At 36.2% G+C, this 24577-nt stretch overlaps 1 protein-coding gene across 3 annotated transcripts in view; it reads left to right on the plus strand.

Annotated features, from left to right (window-relative positions):
- The window catches only part of Ccser1 (coiled-coil serine rich protein 1), a 1161699-nt gene that overhangs the window by 573536 nt on the left and 563586 nt on the right, over positions 1 to 24577 (plus strand). For 2 of the 3 annotated variants that reach the window (XM_055612833.1, XM_055612834.1), the window contains exon 9: positions 7626 to 7703. In XM_055612833.1, coding sequence (XP_055468808.1) covers positions 7626 to 7703 — 78 coding nt within the window. Of the gene's footprint in view, positions 1 to 7625; positions 7704 to 18531; positions 19049 to 24577 lie in introns of those variants that run through there. The other variant, XM_055612835.1, reaches the window with a different exon arrangement.

The following is a 24577-nucleotide window of genomic DNA, read 5'->3' on the forward strand; positions in this document are numbered from 1 at the left end:
TACAATTTTGAGGCACAGTTGGTGTCTGTATCCCTCCACTGGAAGTCTTGCCTAGTTACAGGAAATAGCCATTTCAGACTCTGTAACCCCCATTGCTAGGAGTTTAAGTTAGGGTCACCTTTGAATATATCTGGGAGTTTCCATTGCACTAGATTTCTAGATCATCTTCAAGATGTCCCCCAGTTCCAATTGCCTCTCCTAGTACTCTCTCTCCTTACATTCTCCCACCACCTGCTCTCTCCTATTCCTGTTCTCACCCCAATTCCCCTTCCCTTCCACTTTTGATATCTATTCTATTTCCTCTTCCCAGGGAGAGTCATGCCTCCTCCACCCCCAAACTCTCCTTCTTTCTTAGCTTCTATGGATTGTAGCATGACCACCATTTACTTTATAGCTAATATCCTCTTATAAGTGAGTACATATCATGTTTGTCTTTCTGAGTCTGGGTTACCTCACACCATACATTACATATAGACATTCCTACATTCTGTGCAGGAAGCTAACAATACACCGAGGGCCAACCTCAGGCATAGAGAGGATTATAGTATAACCTACTATACACTGGATTCTCCCCTTTAAAGTCTGAGTATGTGTGTGGGCAACATAACCAGTATATAAGCTCTGTATCTTCTAGTACCCAGTCAACTACCCCGTCTTAGTTGACTCTTCAGGACTCATTCAGACAGATGCTAAACTGGCAATGGCCCCAGTATTATAGATATTTAGTATATAGTCAAGAAGGAAAATTTTACTTGGCCTTTGTGCCACTTTCTTTAGCCTCACAGAATCCCCTTCACATAGGCAGAGACATGGGAGTGTTAAATACACTTCTTCCTAAGTCAAAGGGTGGCATAGATTTATGAGGCCATTGAATGACATAGCTATTACTAATACTTACTAAATTCCAGTGTTCATTGTTGATGACTGTGAAATGATTCTTATTCTCTTTACCTTTTTCCAAAAAGAGTTTTTCATTCAAAAAATATAAGTATAGTAAAGGTACTGAGAAGTGTTCTCTGTTCTACATCACAGAAGCAAAAGTGTGCACTAGTGTCTGCAAACACAAACAAACAAGCAAACAAAAGTGAAACAAGCAAGGGCACAGAAAAAAAATTCTAATTTCTTTCCCCAGTGAATAGATAGCAAAGTAATTTAAGTAGTCTGGGGAAAGAGAAAATAGAAGACATAGATGTCCCATTGGTTGAGAGTCATGGTAACTACTATACTAGGTAGGCAGTCACACTTGAAAGACATAAATATCTTATAGTTCAGGAACTTCTAGCCTCCACTGATGAAGCCTGACCCACAATTGTTGACCAGAGTCTTCCTCTGAGGCATGTTTGCCAGGCCCTGTTCTTCCTTTTCTACTTCATTAAGCTCTGCTCATCTAAGATCATCAATTTCACTAGGTCATCAAATCATGCAGATCAGCCCTCAAGTACTTCTCCTGTACTTTGAAAAACATCATGACCAGCTTTGAGCATCCCAGAAGTTGCCATTTTATGACTGGATTTCACTAAAAAGTAGTCTTGTCTCCTTGGTAGTTCCCAGAAAGTATAAGTTCTACTGAGGAAGTTTATATCCTTGGCCACTGTTTTCTTCTTCTAATTCTGCTGATGTTTTCACTGATACATGCCTATTAAAGGAGAGTAAAAATAATCAATGTGAGCTGTGCCATTTTGACCTTGACTCTACCTGTTCTCCCTGGCTTTGGCATTGTTATACACAATCACAGTGATTTTTTTCTTTTGGTTTTGCTTTTGTGCTATATAAATGATTCTTATTGACATCAAAATTTATTACAGGATGATGTTCAAATTCTTTTGATCCACTTCATTGATAGATTAAATTTTATCCACCACTGTGTGGCTTTTCTAATTATTAGTTACATTATTTTTCCATCTTAAAAGTTAGCTTTTATCTTTCTTTCATGTGAATTACTGCCAGTATTTTATTTTCATCATTATAACATGGAGGTCCATGTTAGGCTAATGCTTTTTGAGGCAGACTTCATCTTCTTTTAAAATTTTTAGAGATCAATCTTCCTAATTTAAACCTATTCTTTTCCAAATACTCTTCCATAAATGAGGAATAAGTAGTTTCTTTGTTTTTTAAAGTCAAGGTACACAGCACAGTGGGCAGTGGCTATGACGTGTATCTCTGATAGTGCCCATCACGGTCGTCGTAAGTCATAGTTTGATAGAATCCGATCTATGATAACTTTTTTGTGTGTGTGCTCTAAAGGCCTTATTCAAATCTTCAGTCCATTTTGGTGTCTTGAAGCATTTTGTTTTCTTCTCTTAGTTTCATAGTTTCAGTCCTGACATTTAGGTTTTTAGAAGTATTTAGAATTACTTTGTATATAAGTTTTGCCTGCATGTATGTCTGTGTATCACTGTGTGTCTGGTGCCTGCAAAGACCAGGAGAAGGCAGGGAGTCTTCTGGAACTAAGCTAGAGTTACAGATGGTTGTGAACTGCTGGGAATCAAACCCTGGTCCTCTGGAAGGACAATTGGTGTTCTCTACTGCTAAGACACCTCTCTAGTACAGAGTATTTAACTAATTTTGAGTTGGGGTTTTGATCACGGGGAGAATCAGGTCTGCTGTGATTTTTAAAAGTTTTACTAATGAAAAATTCACCGTGTTTTACGTGGTTCTTTCTAGCATGATTCTAACTATTGACACTTGCATCTCTGCAATGGTATTTTGGTGGTTTGTGTTACTAGCAAATAAAGAAATGAAAAAAATACACACCAATGGCTCCATTTTCCCCTCCGGCATTGAATAGACATATGCAAGAGAATCATGACACTTGCCTTTTAGCAACGCTACTTCAGTGGCACGTGCTGTAATTAGTATATAAGCAAATGAAAAAAATACACTTCAGTGGTGCATTTACCCCCGCCCCAGGCACTGAATAGACAACCAGTGTCAGAAGTTTAAACATAAAAAAATATAAAAGTAAAATCTGACTTGTTTCCTTTAATTTTATTTTCTTTTAAATTTATTTTTTGAGAATGTCATACATGACTACTTTGTTTACATTACTTTCGTCTCTTGCCTCCAACAACCCCTCTTTTTTACTCCTCCAATCATGACATCTTCTACTTTAATTATGCGTTTTACACACACACACATACACCCAAGAATAAAACCAGTTTGATTCCATTTACTGTTTTTCATATGTATTCATATTTAGACTGGCTACTTAAGATTGGAGTTATCCTATCGAAGACTGATTTTTTTCCTGTCTCAGAAGACACTAATTACTTCATTTAGGAATGGGTTTCTGTGGGATTACCCTATCCACATGTCAACTGCTGGCACCATTGAGCAGGTGTTATGTAGGCCACCATATTGTTTCAATTTCGTGGATGCAGTTTCCTCTGATATAAAGAGAACACTACCTTCCCGCAGATGGTCTTCTTGATGTTACAAACTTCTCTCTCTTCTGTGATGTTCTCTGAACCTAGAGTGTAAGAATTGTGTTGTGCTCATACCAAATGAAATTATATACTCCTGAGTCAATTGCCTTCTATATTTTGACCAGTTGTGAATTTCTTTAATGGTCTCCAACTACTGCATCATAAATTTTTTTTTTTAATGAGGGTTATGGGCTAATACTTATCTTTGATATAAGGTAAGTATTTAGAATGCAGTGAGAATTATAGCACTTTAGAAAAATAGCAGTAGTAGACTCTCCTCGAGGCTCTGTGAAATGATCTGTGGTAGGGTTGGCAGTACCAGGCATTAACTCCCTCATACTGAACAGTCCTTAAGTTGAGTGGGACAAATGTTAACCATCCCTAAGATTCAAGTGCCGCTAATGTACTGCTGGAGAAATCCTGCCAGCTTGATCATTGCCGTAGTTCATAGGGTTTACAGCTGGGGAGGACTACTGTTTACCCTTGGCAGCTGGCATAGAACTTTCAGGTAATAGGATTGCTAATCCTCAGGAAGGAGGCTTCCATGTCAGTTCCAGTCTGGTTTCTGTTAAGTCTTGTGTCCTGTGCCGTGTCTCGACTTAAGCTCTAGGAAACAACAAAGGACAATGACAATGGATATTTATCTTGAGAAGTCTGTTGGATTCCCCTGACCGACAAACTCACTGGAAGTGTGCTTGCCTACCACTGAGATTTTTGTTAGTCTATGGCTCTGGAGAAGAATTAACAGCATTAGTGGCATAGTGTATTTAAAATACACACATTTTCTATATATAAACATATTTCACACATATTATATGTATTCTATAAAGAAATACAAATTTTAAAAGCCACAATCTTTTAAAAATATAATAATATTTCTATATACCAATTGAAAACACAGTGAAAAAGATCATAGAAAACATAAATATAAAAATATAAATAAAGTATAAAATATATTTATATAAATATATATTTATATAAAATATAAATATAAAAGATCATAGAAATACCCCTGTTCACCAGAGCCTCAAAAAAGACAACCAAGGAATAAAACTAAAGAGGTTCCCATAAAAACTATAAATCTTGAAAGACAGAGATTTTATTGAGAATGACACTAGAAAATGAAAACTGTAAAGACACCATGCTTATGGGTTGATGTGGGCACTTAGTTTCCCTTGCACTGTTTTTTGAAGATTGCTGTCTTTTCTCTACTGTGTATTTCTGGCATTTTTGCTCCATATCAGATGGCTGTAATTAAGTCTACTCTTGTTTGCATCTTCTGCTTTGTTCCATTGATATACTTGTCTGTCTTTGTGCTAGTACCATGCGGTTTTTTATTACTATAGCTTTCAACTTCATCTTGAAATCTGGTATAGTAATCTCTCCAGCATTATTATCTTTGCTTAGGATTATTTTGGATATCTGGACTGTGTTTCTGCTTGCATGAGTGTGTGTAAGAGAGAGATATAAATTTTAGGAGTCTTATTTTTATTGCCTCTGTGAAAAATACTGCGGGGACTTTGATTTACACTGAAACTGTAAACTGCTCCTTTGGTATGATGTTCATTTTTTACACTATGAGTCCTACTAATCCATAAGTGTAGGAAGTCTTTCTATCTTCTGGTGTATTCCCCACTCTCTGTTTTCTGGGCTTTACAAGTTTCATTCTAGAATTTCCAATGTTACCTTGGTTAGTTTGATTCCTCAAGTTTTTCTCTTCCCTTGTTGTGTTCCATGATCTCTTTTTTAGTGTGTTTGTTCTTGGTATATAGCAATTTTAGAAAGACTACAATTTTTTAAACAGTTGTTTTTTTTAATTTTTTTGGATTTATTCATTCTATGTATCTGAATGTTTTGCCTATATGTATGTCTGTGTACCCCATGCAATCCTCATGCCTACAAGCAGTCAGAAGAGGGTCTTGGATTCCTGGTATTGGAGTTATGGATGACTGAAGATTACCATGGTAGGGCTGGGAATTTAGCCATAGGACCGGGAGTACAGGGATGATGCTGGATATTGAAATTAACATTTTTATATGGATATGATGTGTTGTGGGAAAAGTCTATTAAATGCTCATTTTGCCCCCCCCCACATACACATTTCCATATCCTGACTATGACTCTTAGAATAAATAGAATATTTTTAGAGTGTTCTACTGTGATTAACTATTATGGCTATTAAAGGAATTTCATACCTTTTCAAAATTTGACTTTTACATGTTGCCTTTTCCACATTGTTCTTTCTCAAATTTGTGCTGTAACTCAGTATTAACTTTATTCCTCAGTACTGACTCCTCCCATAACATGCATTACTGAACACATATAGTAGTAGGTATTCTGTGGAGCTGTAACTTTACAGGAGCTTCATTGCTAAATCTAAAGCAATCTGAAATGCCCTCCACAGAAGAGTAAAGTCTGAAAAAGGAGTATAAACAAAGGGACCACGAGAATAGTTTGTTGCCACCCTGCAATTATTGGCTGTAGAGTGATAACACAAATTACATATGTAGTACATTTTCTTGCATATATGACATAGAGATAAAAATATTTCCTTTTATCCTCTCAGAATTGGAATATCTTTATATACAAGAACACTAAGTTTAAAGACAAAGGACGACTTGAGTTTTCCTTCCTACTTACTGTCTTGTGTGAACTCTAACTCAGTGTCTATGTCATGTATTTAAGTGACAATAATATCTTTTAAATGAGCATTTCATACGCAAATTCCCCTATTACTTGCTGCAGTGTCTGACAGTTAGCCTATACTGCCTTATTTGTACCTGCTGTAAGTAGTGATAATTACCAAGGTAAACATTACAGTAGGAAAGAAAATGGAAATGTGCTTAAATGACTCCGTAAGTTCAAAAGCTGTATTTCTTTGGCTGATAGGTGTTTATTTATTACCTTTTGCCATATAAACATTGTCATATTACCTGTAGTCTACAACTTAATCACTCAGAGGTTTGGAGAGGAAAAAAAAAATGCTTGTACTAAATTGGAGCCGACCACAGCACCCAAAATTGACATATATTTAGTAACTAAAACATCAACAAAAATACATCATAAAACATCTTTTAATCTCATTTTGACTCTTAAAAATCTGCCGGGTTCCTATAATTTATGCACACATATCTATTACTAATTTTAAATAAGAAAAAAAGCCTATGTGTTTTAATTAAGGAAAATCAAATTATTAGCTGCTTGGAAAGAAAGAAAACTGAAGTCAATTACATAATCATATTTACAGATTTATTAGTAAAAGTTGTCTGTGAGAAACTGAATCAATTTAACCTTACACTATCCCCCAGAGGGGCTAGAAAAATTGTGTCTGCTCATCCTGAGGGGATTAGGAAGCCAACACAAAGCACTAACAGCTTCGCCTTTCATTATCTTCCAGTGCCCCTCTCCTCTGTAGTACTTTGCTCTGACTTATTTTCATGCACAGTATGAGGCCACAGACAAGTTGATGTCACTGTGTTGGGATTTCTCTCAAATGTTTCTGGCTTTTAATTACAGAATAGTAATTTGAGAAGGAAGTTACGTGGAAATCGTCTGTGCAGCATTCTCTCCTTTCTGGTTTGGCATTGCCACTTTGATACCATTCTTTGGCACACCTGGGCTTTCTGGATTGAACTAGCATCATTAGCTTCATTCTTCACTGAGCTTTATTTCCTGACTCTTGTTATGAAATTTGAACTTGTATCTCTTAAGGCCCTTCCTTCTAGTCATCTCCTTAACTTTGGTTATTTATGAATGTTAATGCCACAAAAAAAGCTCTGTGTCACACTCATTTGTACTCTAAACTGGCTTCAGAATCATTCCTTCTCTTCGTAGCTGAGGTCTCAGTAGCTTCTCCATCCCAACCTACAAATGTGGCAGTCTTGCAGAGTAATAAGACACACTTCGGATCTGTGTTCAAATTCCTGAGACCATGAGAGAGAGAGAGACATCCCTCATCCCTAAACACCACAGTCACTCTTAGGCTAGAAGGAAAGAGAGCACAGTGGGGTGGTTGCAGCTTGGAAACTAGACTATAAATATTTACACTAATTCAAAAAAACACCATCACAGTTGAGTGTACGCAAATACTCGCTCAGCAGTTCATGAATTAGAGAGTAATTAAATTTTAGTAAGCAGGAATTATTAGCATAGAATCATGTGACTCACCATCATTGTGTTTTTTTTTTTTTCACTTTGCAGGAAAAAGTGCAGCATTTACAGAAGGCTTTTGCGTCACGTGTAGATAAATCCACGCAGACTGAACTTCTAGGATGTGATGTAAGTAGCTGAATGAACCGTTTTTATCTCTTTCGTTGGTCTTCAGACTTACAGTTTCTTTGCCTCTGCTGTGGTACCCTATGCTGACTGAATAGTATTGGGCTGTGCTCTATTCATCACCCCTTCTGAAATAGTCTCCTGTGAAACTTTAAAAAAAGGAATTCCAGGCACCAAGTGGCATACCAAACTTTTTTTAAGTTTGTTAAACCAATACCTCTAACATGCTTTTCTGAGTCAGTGAATTTCTAGGCACATAGAAATATGTATAAGAATACTAGGATAATTTGTTTTAAGGAAAATGTTAATTTATTTATTAGAAATTTAATAAAGTTATTGTGTTTACAGTAACCTAAGGCCAAACATTATTTCTACATTCAAGCATGTGGGGGAAAAAAAACCCTCCAACTTTGCAGGCATTTTACAATAATGTTTTAGCTCTGGGACTTCAGTGTAGGCAATGCAAGAAATTTAATTAAAACTTAGTATTTTTTTCTTAATGTAAAATACTTGCTGATAGGCTTGTAAAATGTGTTGTAACCAAATATTCCTTCAGAAACCCTATATAATTTTGTAAAGCTGATCTAAACATCACTCTTTTCAAAACCATCACTCTGAAGTTTGTGGCTTTAAATTCCCTAAGCTAAAAAGTAAAGAAATTTTTTTGCTCATTGCTATTTGTTGGGAGAACCTTTTCTTACACTTAGAAATGGTGAGTAAAGTATCACTACTGTGCTCAAAGGAAACTGGATGCATGCAGCTTTGAGTTTTGTGAAGATTCCGCTATAATGATATCATATGCTTGCTTATATTTATATTTTATGTATCAGATAACATAAAAGTAGATGTTACTCTTGTTTCCATGCATACCACAACAATATTTTTGATATTTCACTACATGTCTGTCCCCCAGAATAAAACAGTTTTTAGCATAAATTGTTTTCAAAATGTAATTTTATATTTAACAGTACTAAAAGCTATGTTTTTCCTGGGAATTTTTCGCTAATATTCATTGTAATGTTTTCTTATAGATGTTTAAATATTCTGCAGATAGTGATATTACTACAGCAATGTTTCTAGCCACGTTTCATACGTTAGGTTCACGCTGTTGATCTTTATTTTTGAGAGACAATAGTTTTATAATTTTAAAACAGCTTACCACAAGTAATCCATTGTATATCTCTTTCAAGACACTCACCCCTCCCCAACATAACAATTGTAAATGTATATGTGTAAATCAGTTCTTAGGGTGTAATCTCAACATGTATTCTACAAGTCAGAGATGTTTCAAAAGCAACAGGTTTTAGAACCCATCATGAAAGCTGATGAGAACTTCAGTTTGTAACTGTCTCTTTTGAACTTGTTTCTCTGTGGCTCATTATGTTCTCTTTTTTAGGAACTTGGTTTCCTAAATATGTAAATGTAAATTATGGAAGGAGTCAGGAACACAGTTTTTCTGTTAAAGTCCTCATCATTCTTAACTTGTCTCCAGGTAGTGAAGATGGGTGAGCCCTTACCTTAGGCCAAGACAGAATACTTCCTGGTAGTAATTCCTAAAGAATCCCATGTGCAAGTGGCTTTTGCAGATTGGGAACCTGTTAACCCGTGACAGTACCATGTTCATGTTGATGTACTTAGCATTTTCTTGTCTGTTTTAATATAACACAACCCTTAGAATCAGCAAATGAATGACTGAATGTACAGAAACTTAATGAAATAATTAACTGCATGGGCAAAAACTGTAGAGTGCTTTCTATATGAAAATCTGGGGGAAGAAATAATATAAATAGATATAAAGTTAGTAAAACATTTTTAGCACGATGAATTACACATTAACAAGGACACATATGACTCATCTACATTTCTTTAGAAGCCAGGAAGATTCACCTATCAAGTTCAATTTTTATTTGTAAATAATTCAATATTTTCATATGCGACTTACTATTTTATAAGATTTTCTTCATAAATATTTCATACATTTTATATTAGAATTTTATAAACACACATATATATATTGCATCCATTCATAATTTTACTATAGCTTCTTAATTTAAGAAAGAAAAGAATTTTATAGAAATCTTGTATACCATTCTTGGTTCTTATGTTTTTACCACTGCTTTTTTGATGCTGTCAATATCAACCACCAGTTGCTCTTTATAGATCAATTGATATCATGTGTCAAAAGGGTTAATGTCTGACGGTAAAAGGCCTAGTCAACTTAGCATTCAAGACATGGCTTTTGCTACACATGCTACATAAGAAAGAACATAAAATATGAACATATGAACACAGAATGAAATATGTTAATAACAGACCATTATAAACAAATCAAAGATTTTTTAAATAAACTCTTCCATGAAGCAATTTTATCAGTATTCTTGAAAACTAATAATTTCTGAGGTGTCACCTGTTGCAGGATATTTGATCCCATTGTGAACCCCCAAATTGTGAACTGTAAGGCCCTGTTTCTTTGGTGTGGTTAAGCCCTATCACACCCTTTAATCCAAGAACTTTCTGTTTATTGTAAACCAGTGATTATGGTGTGGTTCACCCAGCCATAGCACACATCTTTAATTCAAGGGCTTCTAGTACACGGAATTTAGTAAATTTAACTCTAGGTCAAGAGGCAGAGCAAGAAATCAGCTGATGGGAATTAAAGAGTAGGAGGGACTTTGAATTGAGGGGTATTTAAGTGTGAAGAAGAAAGGAATTAGCTCAAGCCCTGGCTTTAGTTTAGGCTTCAGCTCCTCAGCACCCTGAGGAGCAAGTCTTTGGCCTTGGGATGTTTTTGTTTGTTTTCGTGTTTGTTTGTCTGTCTGTATGTATGTATGTATGTTTGTTTTGGCCTTTTGCTCCTGGGCTCTCAGCTAAGCTGGTGGGTTTTTTCCATCTAGACCTAAACTGAGAAGGAAGGTTAGCTGGTTATTTTCTCTGCCTCACTGAGCTAGCAGGATTTCACCTCAGCATCTGGCTCCCGAGTCTTTATTGGTATAATACAACAGTTGGGATTTTTCTTTTTTAAACAGCAGTCACTTGTGCTTTTGAAACTGTATAGAAAAATGGATGAGTAGAGTTGAAAAGGAACAATGTACACTCAGAGACCATGTCAACACATTGAGATATTTCTGGTTGCATCAATCATGTCAATAAAGGCCTTCTGATAACACATGCACAGCCTATACATATTTTGAAGACTGAGAGCTACTGCAAATAATATTTTAATTAAAATATTTGATAATGAGTAGCTAAATTCATCAGGGACAGTCTTAAATATTAGTGAGAGAATTTGGGGTTTCATTAATGTAATATCTTAGAGAAATATCTTACTTCTTTGCTATGTTTTATAGAATATTATTTTATAAATATGATTGACTTCAAATATAAATTTTCATTTCAGGTAATATATTAATTTTACTCACAATGATCACAGAATTTGTCTTTTAGCATAAAATTTTGAGTAAGGAGATTTATTACTTTCATTTGTATATATTTTAAATTTTTACAGAATAGATTATTAGAATTGAAGTTTTAAGATTTTGATCACTTTTTTAAATGTGAAATTACAAGGACTTCATCAGGGGACCTCTATGGTAGGCTCCTATCTTGTTCCCTTTCTTTCACCACTTCTGATGTCTATCCTGTTTGCCATTCTGAATGAGATTTAAGCTTCCTCCCTAGGGTCCTCCTTGTTGTTTAGCTTCTTTAAGTCTGTAGATTTTAGTATGGCTGTCCTATATTATAAGGCTGATATCCACTTATAAGTGAGCATATAGCACGCATGTCTTTCTGGTTCTGGATTACTTTACTCAGGATGACCTTTTCTAGTTCCATCCATTTGCCTGCAAATTTCATGATTTCCTTTTTTTTTTAAATAGTTTAATAGTATTGAAGCAGATGCAGAGACTCACTGCCAAACTTTGGGCAGGGCTTGGGGAGTCTTATGAAAGAAAGGGGGAATAGAAGGACCCAGAGAAGACAGGAACTTCAACAAGAAGTCCAACAAAACCAAACACTTTGGGTCCAGAGGGTCCTACAGAGACTGATTCATGAACCAAGGGCCGTGCACAGAGTGGACCTAGACCTTCTGCTCAGATGTAGCCAATAGGCAGCTCAGTCTCCATGTGAGTCCCTGAGTAACGTGTCATGAACTCAGCTGCTTGATCTTTGATCACTTTTCCCTGGTGAACTTGTAAGGCCACAGAGGAGGAGGATCCAGGCAGTCCTGATTAGACTTCAGAAGCTAGAGTCAGATGGCAGGGGAGGAGGACTAGGCAGTGGACTAGGCAAATGGGATAGGGGAAAGAGGGAGGGATGGTGGTACCAGGAGGAGATGAGAGAGGGTACTACAATTGAGATATAAAATGAATACATTTTTAAAATAAAAAAATTATAGAAATAAAAAAAGTTCTTCATCAATCTAGGTATTATTTAATGGTTTTCATTTCACTACTTAAAACTGATCAAATTGTGGATTCACTCATATCTTTGGCCCAATCCAGTATATAAGTATGTACATATATGTATATATGTACATATGTATAAATACACAGTTACATATGCATACACATATGCACACATACATATATTTGTGTTTGTGTATATATATATGTATACACATATGTATACATATAAGTAGGATTATCCTGTGTTTTTTATCTATTTTAACTTATTTTCTTAATGCAATTTGCTTTAAAGATGAAATTATTTCTTATAGGCTAGAAAAATAATAGCAAAATGTGTGTTATACTTGAAGACATTAAGAGAATTTCTCGGTATACATTTTCATGAATTTTGAAACTTCTACTGGCTTTTTTAGATTTCATTTTGGAGATTGTCCTTGTAGTTGGTGTAGAAAGATCTTTTAAATATATGAGAAGAGTTTTGCTGTCTTGTTTGGGACAGGAATGCTTGTGCCTGGCTTTTCCTGTAGTTGTTGGTTAGCCATGTTTGACAGAGGGAAGGTTGTTGTTGTTTTTTTCCATGCTGACAGATATATTATCACAGTTGAATAGCTGTTAATTCAGTGTTCTTATTGGTTTCTAACAGCCGGTACTGTGTTAATCTTCCTGGCTAGACTACATTGCTGCTGTCATTTTTTTTTTTTTTTAGTCAGAATATCTGATGGTGTATGCATGTCCTGGCACTTAACAGGAAAAAAGAAAGTCTGTCACCAAAGGCTTCATTTATTAATAATCACTCAACTCAGGTATTTTTTAAGTTTACTTACTTTTTTATAAATTACAGTTTATTCACTTCATATCCCAGCTGTAGCCCCTTCCCTCGTCCCCTCCCAATGCCACCTCCCTCCTTCATCTCCTCCCATGCCCCTCTCCAAGTCCACTGATAAGGGAGGTCCTCCTTCCCTTTCCTTTGACCCTAGCTTATTACGTCTCATCAGGACTGGCTGCATTGTCCTCTTCTGTGGACTGGCAAGGCTGCTCTCCACTCAGGGGGAGGTGATCATGTCAGAGTTCATGTCAGAGACAGTCCCTGTTCTCATTACTAGGGAACCCACTTGGAGACTGAGCTGCCGTGGGCTACATGTGAGCAGGGATTCTAGGGTATCTCCAAGAATGGTCCTTGGTTGGAGTATCAGTCTCAGAAAAGACCCCTGTGCCCAGATTTTTTGGTTCTGTTACTCTCCTTGTGGAGTTCCTATCCTCTCCAGGTCTTACTATCTCCTCCTTCTTTCATAAGATTCCATGCACTCTGCCCAAAGTTTGGCTATGAGTATAAAAGGCATCTGCTTTGATACCTTGCTGGGTAGAGTCTTTCAGAGGCCCTCTGTGGTTGGCTCCCATCCTGTTCCCTGTTTTCCCCCTCTTCCTATGTTTGTTCCTTTTGCCTTTCTGGGTGAGGATTGATCATCTTACCCAGGGTCCTTCTTCTTGCTTAGCTTCTTTAGGTGTGAAGATTTAGGATGTTTATTCTTTATTATATGTCTAATATGCACATATAAGTGAGTATATGCTATGTGTATCTTTCTGCTTCTGGGATACTTTTACTCTGGATGATCTTTTCTAATTCCCACCATTTGCCTGCAAATTTCATGATTTCCTTGTTTTTAATTGCTAAGTATTATTCCATTGTGTAAATGGAATTGTGCCACAATTTTTGTATCTATTCCTCAGTTGAGGGACATCTGGGTTGTTTCCAGATTCTGGCTATTAAAATAAAGCTGCTACAAACATGGTTGATCAAATGAACTCATGTATTTCTAGCAACACATTAAGCCATGTATAAAGAGAGTTATAGACAATTATTTCATATTATATTAAATGCTGAATAAGAACATTGGTTTAAAATGTTAACAGGAAACAGGATGCTCCCTCTGTGTTCCAGAGGTTGGGCTTGTCTATGTAAATCTGTTGAATTCATATTCAACAAATATCACTATTTACCTGGGACTTTTTATTAAAAAGCCCCACATAGTATTCTGGAGTGTGAGAAGTTGCTTTATCTGCAGAGTCAAATTAAGGATAACAAATGAAGAAAAGATAAAATGAATCAGAAGATTCTAAGTGCATTGTGCCAAGGGAGGGGGGACACAGGAAGCCGCTAGTGACTGTGTAAGGCTGAGAGTGCATGACATCAGAAGAGTTACTAAGGGACACTGAAATAGGTGACATGTGTGCCTTGGAAGTAGAAAGAAAAGTATCTTTGATAGAAATCCTATTCTAAGGTCCTCTCTGAAGACCCTTGAAAAGTCTATTAGTGAGAGAATGGTGCTGTCTTTGCCACAGTCCTTGATATGAATAGTCAGATTAACATAAAGTTACTTCTGTGCTATGAACTTTGGAAACAGATTGTGTGGAGAAACTGATACTAGAGAAACAAAGCCTACATGAGGTAAGAGGATCCAGGCTTCCTGTGTTCTGTCACCTGTGAACAAAGACTCAGGCCTGGCATGTCCCATCCACCCTAGGGAACAAGAGACCCAGACCTCCATGGCATATCCACCTGAAGGAATAGTGATTTAGTAATCCCCATCATCTCTTTAATTAGTTAACTAGTCCGTTTGTTTGTTTATTCACTTATATCCCGATAGTAGCTCCTTTTCTCCTCTCCTCCTTTTCCCAACCTCCTTTCCTCTTTCTCTCCTCCTCTCCCCTACTCCTCAGAAAAGGGGTGGCCTCCCCACTACCGAACCACCCCATCCCGTCAAGTCACACCAGGACTGAGTACGTCCTCTTCTCCTGTGGCCTGGCAGCACAGCCTGACAAGGGGAAGTGATCAAAAACCAGGGAACACAGTTTATGTTAGCAACAGCCCCTGGTCCCTATACTAGGGCACCCACGTGAAGCAACAGCTGCCCACTGGCTTCATCTGTGTAGGGGGCTGAGGTCTAGTCCATGCCTGGCCCTTGCTTGGTGCTTTAGTCTCCACAAGCCTCTCTGGGCCCTGGTTAGTTGGCTCTGTTGGTCTTCTTGTAGAGCTCCTCTCCACTCCTTGTCCTTCTGTCTTTCCCCACACTCTTCCACAAGACCCTCTGTGCTCTGCCCAATGTTTGGCTGAGAGTCTCAATATCTTTTTTGATCTACTGCTGAATCACCATTTTTTTAATATGGCATAAGAAATGAGAGTGCAGCTAAACGCAGCCATAATTCTTGATTATTCCACGGGTGTTTTCTCGAGTCCTGCCTTCTCCACTCCTCTCTCTACCTCCTTTCTCTCTGTATAGAAGGGGTCACCTCCAAGTGACCGGCCATACCTTATGCCATGTAAACAATCTGTCAGTTCTTGCTTCATTATTTGGAGGTTGATACTTTCAGCCACTTGCTTCACACTGGGATTTGAGGGTCTTCAAGGTTATCTAACTTTTACCAGTGAGGAAACTGATATGGATTTTATAGGGGACAAAGGCATTGAAATTGATAGAATGAAAGTGTTTAAAAATAAAACTATAAAGAGATTTTACAATGTAGTCATAGAAAACTAAGGGGGAAAGTTTCATAAATGTATTTATGCAGAACTGGCACAGAAGCAGAAAATTTTAGAATACGCCATTAGAAAGTTTCTTAAAAGCCAGCCATCTATATCATTAACCTTATGCACTGTAAAGAAAGAATGCAAGGGAAATTATACTCTTTAGTGATACCATATTAAGATGGTAATTACAATTGTAAATTTATGAAGCTGAATTAGTATATAGAAAATTTATGCCAAAGAGTGTAATTTTTAGTTCAGAATACTTAAAGAGTCAGTTCTATAAATATCAAAATTATTTCAGATTTATCATTATTTTATGAATTTTATGTTTATAAATGAATTTATGGATTTGGACTTAATCCATAACATTTAATGTTATACTCTAATGTAGAATTATTTTCTTGAAGAAAAATAGTATAAAACATTTATCATTTTCTTCAATTTTAAGGTAAAACCTGGAACTGGATGAGGTGTTTATTCTCTAGGCTCAAAGAAAGACTAATGTGGAGATCAAAATATCATATTTTCCAACTCTTTGATTCTAGGAACTAAGTTGTAAAAATGCAACTAAGAACTTTTTCCTGCTGTTTTGAGACAAGTTCTTTCTAGCCTATGCTGGTCTGAAGCTTATAAAATGATCTAGATCTCCTGGCAATCCATCTGCCCCAGTAACCATGTGTGTTACCACACCAGGCCTAAAAGACTACTTTATAGTTAATAGAGGTTTTACAAATATTCATTGAATCTGAAAGATTTAACCCTTCTTCCTTTGTGGAAACATCAATAATATTACTCACACTTGTGATTTGTTAATTAATGTATATAAATTATGAAATATGCAAATGTCAGTCGATGTGCATGTGTATTATTTTTGAAAGCTTTTTCTGCCATCTTGTTTTTCACATAAGCAAAATCATGTCTCTGTGTCACGTACATACACCATACAATCAATTTAAATCTTGCTACTTTAAATATAATAATGTTTTACAATAGTAAAATATTTTCTTAATAATTTAAGTAGCTGAATGTCATTTAATCATATGAACACTTTAGTCATTTTTATGTATTTTTTAAATATTCTGTTAATGAGTAGCCTTGTTATATGAACACCATCTGCTAAAGAGATTCTTAGGACTATAATAAAGTGGTATGATCCAAAGCCCACCAAAGTTATCTTTATGCCAGTGCATACATTTCCATATATACTAAACAACATGATCCTAAAATATGCCCTCATCAGCATATCTTGTTACAGATAATGATGGAAAAAGCACAAATAATCATTAATAGACTGGTCAATTATCAAGTAAATGTCTATTCAATAAGAAAGAAGAGGAACTATCAATATTCTCATATAGAGATGCCTTAAGAGTATTAATAAATAAATGCAGCTTATGAATCTATCATGTAGTATCTCATTTTATGCTGTCTAATTTATATACAACTCTAAAGGGAGATAACAGAACACTTACATGACAAGAGAAGCAAGATCGTGCTAGAGAATGGCAGAGATGACATCAAGGAAACCTTGAGTGTGCCTGAGAAGATGGTTTGCATGTAAAAGAGGAAAGATAAAAAGCCGTTGTCATACATAAGCTTAAGTGGTCATCAAATGGTAACATCTACCCCTGGAGACATGAATTTTTAAAGGTGGAGTTTTACCCATTTCCCTGGGTAGCTTCAGTGAGTTTTCTTTTAAGGACAAAAGTAACTGATCACTCTACACTTCACTCAGTGGTAGATAGGTCTGTCCACTGAAGCAATAGCCTCAGAGTGCTGATTTGAAAGCATTCAAGCCTTCAGCCTCAGTTTCAGTGTGCACTGACCAACCTGCATGTCCAAGCAATGACGTGTATTCTGTGAGACAACAGAGCAGTTTCCCTTAAAACACGATTAAAATGAAATATGTGCACAGTACACTCCCACTACAGCCGTACACACACACATATACACACCAAACACTACATTACCCAGCGCGCGCGCACACACACACACACACACAGTGCGTGTCTCAGTAAACTTGGCAGATTACAATCAGAATTCCCCAAGCCTCATGACTGTTCAGATTTTCCGCTTCCGAATCAAGTGATTTTACAATAGCACCACAGTTGTCATACAGAACTGCTCTGTAGACTCCGCTCCATCGCAGGCTGGTGAGCTCCTCGGTGTGGACTGAAATAAGAGGGCTTCTCTGTGTGGACTTCCCTCAGAATCTGCCAGGGCCAAGTGAGCTAACTCTGATATGTTGTTATATTTTATACGTTGGCAGGTGGCACACGCGTACACATGGCCTACACATTGGTACGTTACACAGTCTTGCAGGGTTAATTCTGTGGTCCTGCACATTTCAACAACAGTTGAATCAAGTGTTCCAAACTTCTCAGATATTACACATTCTTTCTTGAGTATTTACTAAATGGATTTTCTTGTTTTAAAATGGTTAACATACTTCAAAGTGTCATAAATATATATCATGTAGTATCGGCATCAATGACAAGAGATTAGAGTAGTAACAGCCGCAGACTAAGAAAACCATCTTGGAGGTCTGTGCGTAGGGCTCAGACAGTAACTGCCGTAACAAAATCTTCAAGAGGACACTGCACTGTCTACCCATCTCCTAATTTTCCGGCGGTTTTTCAGTTGAGGAATGCATAAAAAGTTGAAGAAAACTATTTTGTGCTTGTTTGAAAAAGGAAAAATATAACTTGGTGTCAACTTTTAATTCTTTCATTTTATATAACTAAAAAATTCTTTGTTAATGCTAATAAAATTCTGACATATTACCAACAGAGTTTCATATCAATCTGTATTTTTAAAGTATTGAAATATTTAATATCTTCATTTAAAGTTTTATTTAATTTTGTTATTTGCCATTCATTGCTTTTGTTTTCTTCTTTTCAAGGCCCTGTGGAATCCTACATGCACTGGAGGTTTATTTAAACCAGTCTATATTTCAAGCTAAATTTAATAGTCATTTTACCATGAATAATCCATCACTGATCCTTGACATGTTAAATATTGACTGAAATCGATTTTCCACTGACTCCTTTTGTTACCTGTCTTACACATTATGTAACACAGAAATTATTTAATTCTAGGCACTGTATACTTTTGCATTTATAAACACTTGCCACAGAATATTAATGAAGATTCAATGGATATATGCTTGCTTTTGTTATTGTATTTTTATTAAAAAATTATATACGTTTATTTAAATATTATCTCTATATGTGAATATCCTAAGATGTAATATTCCACTTGGCAGTACATATTGTTTGATCATCCTCCTTATTCATATCATTTGTTTTTGTGTTGTGAAAGAGAAACTTTGCAATTTTTATGTCACATTCTATGTGTATTAATTAGATAGATTGAAAATAAAGCCTTAGTTACCTCCTCACAGTGGGATGGTTCCCCAATGATGAACTCGATTATTTGTAACCTATTTACATCATGTTAACAGTAGGAGATGAAACTGGATGTCTTCAAATGGAACCAATGAGTGAAGCCTTTATCTAACCACAGGTAACAGAGAAACAGAAGCAAACCATACCTTAAAAGCAGATAAACAAACTTAGCTTTTGATATAACAGTGATGGAAGTTTATTGAATGTACATGGTATAAGAAGAGGCCTTACCCTGAAATCAACTTCTGTGGATCCCTTTGTATTGCCTTCCTATGATAGCCCACATTATCAAATTGCATAGTGGCCAGAGGACACTCATGAGTGATAGATTGTGAGGATCTTTCAATGTGTGGGCATGATGTTGGTCAGTAGAAGGTCCACAGGGCTCAGGACAGAAGAGCTGGTCTTAATGAGCCCCTACCCTTTGTGAAGACACAATGAAATACTTATAAGTATCAGTAGCAATGTATAGAAATATGCCATAAATTTATTAAGTTATTTGGATCTTTATGTAACATATGAATGACCAAATGTTGGGTGTAAACTATGGTGTTAAATAAAACTGCAAGTATATTTATTTACACATAAACATTGTATGTGCCCTTATTGACTTTATCTCTTTAAGCATTACTCTAGGATCCAACATACATTTTTGTTTCTCCTAAAGCTTTCTAGAGTTCCTTATTGTCTTCTATTCTTTTAGGTGTCTTACATGTGAAAACTTCATCCTCTTTTGTAAAGCATGCCTCTTGTAAACTTCTTTCCACCCACTTGAATGAATGGTCAGTACATTTTGAAGAATTCAATTAAAGACAACTTGAAGAGAGCAAAAAACAAAATCTGGGGTTAATTACTAGAGTCAATCAATATCGAAAGCAGCTTTGATTTCCTCAAAGGCCATCAAACACTGGCTGTCAAAGCAGATGAAACAAACCACTTTCCGTAAGGGGGTACAGCTTCAGGGTGGCCCTTTAATAACAGTAAACTGTTCACATTGTGTGCTGGAAACCCCTCCCATCTCTCTCCACTCTCCCTCTCTCCCATTACCAAGTACATAACAACATGTTTACAAATCAATACTTTCAATTTCAAGAAATATTTTCAAAAATTTTTTGAGATTTCTAGAGGGTTTATTTTTAATATCACTTTATTTACCTTTAACGCTGTTGTTTTGCAAGTCTTACTCAATTGCATAAAACATATAAAATACTAATTGGACTGTTATGGTTATTTATTTAAAATGCATGAGCACTGTAAAAATAATGATGACACGGTATTTCGCTTGTATGATTAAATTCCTGCTGCCCTGCAAGTAAAGCTTTTCTGTGTATCTTAGATTTGCCTAGTGATGGTGCACACGATTAATCCGAGCATTCAGGAGGCAGAGGCCAGCTTGATCTACAGAGTGAGTTCCAGGACAGACAGGGCTACAGAGAAAAACTCCGTTGCAAAAGACACAAAATAATAATAATAATAATAATAATAATAATAATAATAATAAACAATAATAAACAATAGTAGTAATAATAATCTGCATTTTATGGTATACACATACTAGGGTTGATAATTATTTTCAAAAGCTGAACAATAGGCATTGGGTATGTGTGAGTGCTGGTTTGAGTACCACCAGTATTTACTGATTAATAAGAATATATGCCTAAAGATTTGCTTACATATCAAATACTATATATATGTATATATCATTTATCCTAGAACCAGAGAAAAGTATAGTTTAACAAACATGCTTTTTACAGTTTGTTTTGTGCTTATTTTTCTTATATGTTTCTATAAATAGGATTTTATCCTGTTTTAATTTTCCAAAAATCTACTTCTGACTTGTTTTGCTCGTTCAGTAATTGTCACTACATTGTAGTATGTTGGCACTTTAAAACAGGACAGACAGTGCCCACTGTGTGTTAAGAGACATCTGTGTGCGTTACGTGGTACACCTTTGCTGTGTATAGTGAGAAGAAAATTTAAAAGAAGAAGTTCTGTATCAGGCACTTACAACCTATTTTTTTTTTTTTAAAGAAAACAGCATTGTTACAAGTTTTACCTATAGTGGTAAGCCTTAGGTTCTAAGATAGTGTAGGTGTGCTTTCTGTTTCCGATTCCTGATTTTCATTAGGAACATAGTTGCTTTATCTAAAAATGCTTTTATAAATGTGACTTAAAATACAAAAAGAATCATCAAGTTAAGTACACTTATACATTAAAGTAGGATTTTTAAAAATACCTTGCAAGTTTATGAAAGTGACAGCAACTATCATCCATTTAAAAAATAAATTATAAACATAAACTTCTTTTTTCTTTGTTTTTTTCGAGACAGGGTTTCTCGGTGTAGCTTTGGCTGTCCTAGACTTGCTTTGTAGACCAGGTCTGCCCGCCTCTGCCTCCCTGAGTGCTGGGATTACAGGTGTGCACCACTGTACCTAGCATAAAGAAACTTCTTTTTATTAGACAAAATTCAAACTTAACCGATTTTTTAAATGAGAATTACAAGCCTAACTACAGGGCTATAACACATGGTGGGGCTGGAGAAATGGCTCAGAAGTTAAGAGCACTCATTACCCTGGCAGTAGATCCAAGTTCAGTCTCTGGCAGCCACATGGCGTCTCACAATCTTCCCTAATTCCTATTCTAAGAGAGGTGGCACCTGCTTCTTCCTCTCACATAAGACAATGCATGGAGCACATAAAGCACATATGCAAAAAATGTTAAAATCTAAAAAGCAAACATTTTGTTATAAATGAGATTAGACTAATTTGGGGTATATGTGTACTATAAATTTATTGAGATAAAACAAGTATTGTTCAGAAAAAGACGAGTTTTAGTGTCTCTGTGCTCGTTAAATCACTGGATTTAACAACATTTGTATTTGTAACAAAATATGGCGTTCCTAGGGAGGCTCACTATGGTGCTGATGTGTGTCCTCTGGGTAAACCTGCGGACACATGATACAATGTCACCAATTGATCCCACCCATACACAATGCTGAATTACCAAGTTTCTCTTATGTCCCAGATAAATCTTTTTGTGGATTGGAATTTTAATGATATATTTATCTTCCTATCATATTCTCAGAGTTATAGGAAGATACGTTTTACAAGGACTTCAAACAATAAAATATCTTATAAGCAAGGGAAAAAAGAGTTTTATGTTTTAACTTACAAGTTAGTGCTACATGTTAACTCCTTGTATGTTATATGTTAACTCTACGATTGCAGTTTTGAACAAAGATTCCTTTTATTTTCTATGGTCTAGCAAGACAAAATGTGACTTTTTTTTGGCTGTTTTTGTTTTTCAGTTAATTTCTATTTCTCTTTTTATTAGTGTACAAATGCTCTCTTTTTCTGGTCCCAGTGATGTCTCTAGTCAGTCTGCTTCACTGAATTTTTTTTTCCCGTATCATCCATCTCTTGATCACCAGAAAAAGTTACCATCTGATTCATTTTCCTGAAAAGCTGTGCTGTACTATTTATCATTGGTCCATTTTTTAAAGCCTGACATCTTCAAATTATTAAAACCTAAAAATAAATTATAACAAGTTAGTACCATTCACTATTGCAAAAGATAAAATTCCACCAGATTATATCTAAAATCTGTAACCAGCTGCGGAGCTTTGGTCTAACCAAGCCACCCATGTCCCCACCACTCAATTTGGTAAATAGTTTTGGTTTATAGATTTCTTTGTTCTGTAAAATCAAATCTCCGCTGTGACAGTGGAGCACAATATTTGGGGACACCTAGTTTATGTTCCTAGACCACGATCACATAATTGTCTCTATAATAAACTCTCTAATTTCTTTTGAAATAAAAACTATCTCTGTGTTAAATCATTTTAGTGAAGAAAAGACTCTGTCTCCTGACTGCCAGGAACACCATGGGGCACTTGAATGAGAATTTGTTTCTGAAGTCGGGTACTGGTGCTGTGCAAGTTTAACCTAATATTCCTGAACTACTCACTGAGATCAGTGTCCCAGTAAGTGTCCAATAAGAGAAAAGTGACTCGGGGTGGAAAAGTAGTTCTTCATCTCCACAGAGCCACTCTTGCTTTTCTACTGCCCACTGTATAAAGGTCCAGGAGAAAGAATAGGTGTTACAGACACCATTCTGATATTTCATAGAAATTTTATATTCACAGAAATTTTATAAGAATGGCCATCTGTCGACCTGGGACAAAAGATGAAGAAAATGTAACGTAACAATGACTTCATAAAAAAAAAAAAATAAGTGCATTGATTTTCTTTACCCCTGGTTCATGTTTCCCAAAAGGTTCATATTTAAAAAATAATTTTAGTATTTAAGTTACATATATTTATGTGTCTGAAAGTCTCTATCATTCAGTTTTAGGGTCATGAAGTTAGACACAGATCCCTGAAAATAAATGACTGGTTTCTGAACATCTTAGCATGCATGTCTGTCATTCATACCCAACAGGAGTAAAAGCTTACATGTATAGAAACACAATGTCCATTATATTATTCCCCTTATAGCTTGTTATCAGAATGAAAGCTTTAGAAAGGTAAAACCATGTACTCTGTTATGTAAATTGCAAATGTATGTTGGGTTTCAATGAAAATGATCATTTTCTTACATTAAGAATCAGATGCAGAAAAGTTAGGGATCTCATCTGGTAAAATTTTCTTTGATTGAGATATCCATTTCATCTATTGTGTCTTCAATACCCAAGATTCTTTCTTCCATCCCTTACACTCTATTGGTGAGGCTTCCTGTTTGAGTTCCTAAAGTTTTCATTTCCAGATTTTATTCTGTTTGGGTTTTCATTATTGATATTTGGGTCTTGAACAGTTTTAATTTATTTGCTTCCACTGTTTGTGTTTCCATGGATTTCTTTATGGGACTTATGCATTTCCTGTTTAAGGGTCTATCATGGTCATACAGCCTCGTTTAAGGTCTTTGTCTTTTGCTTCAGCTGTGATGCTGTACTCAAGGCTTACTGTGGCACGGTAAGCTGGATCTATCTCTTGTAGAGATGCATTGCCTTGTCTCTAATTGATTATGTTTTTACACTGAGGTCTAAGCTTCTCTGGGCTGTGGAGGACTGTAACTCTAGGTCTGATGCCTAATCTTGGCTTTGTTGAGTGGGTGGTTTGTTCCTGGATTTCTGTTGCTGTTTCTGGTTCTTAGGTGGCATTGTGTTACCTGGTAGGAAATTCTTCTGGGATCCTGATAGGTGTGGTCACTAGGGGTTCTGGATAAAATGTGATTCTAGGATTTGACACTTAGGAGTGGGGATGGACTCAGAGCAGTGAGGGTCCACAAGAGGGAGGGAACCAGGCTGATCCAGGAGGATCTAAGGCAGAGAGTAATGGTGGACCAGAGTAGGTAGTCTGCTACAGAGCTTGGGATAACACTGGCAGATAGAACATGAGGGAGGGAGAGTGAAGACTGGAAGATCGAAGATGAGGGAAAGGGAGAGTGAAGAGTTGAAGATTGTCTATGTGCTTTGTTGGCTTCCTTGCTTCTCTGTTAGGTTTGGCCATTGGCATTGGTGGCTGGGAAGGAATGTTGAAGGAG

This window comes from Psammomys obesus, unplaced genomic scaffold, assembly GCF_907164565.1.
Source record: "Psammomys obesus unplaced genomic scaffold, mPsaObe1.curated_primary_1811, whole genome shotgun sequence".
Taxonomy (NCBI): domain Eukaryota; kingdom Metazoa; phylum Chordata; class Mammalia; order Rodentia; family Muridae; genus Psammomys; species Psammomys obesus.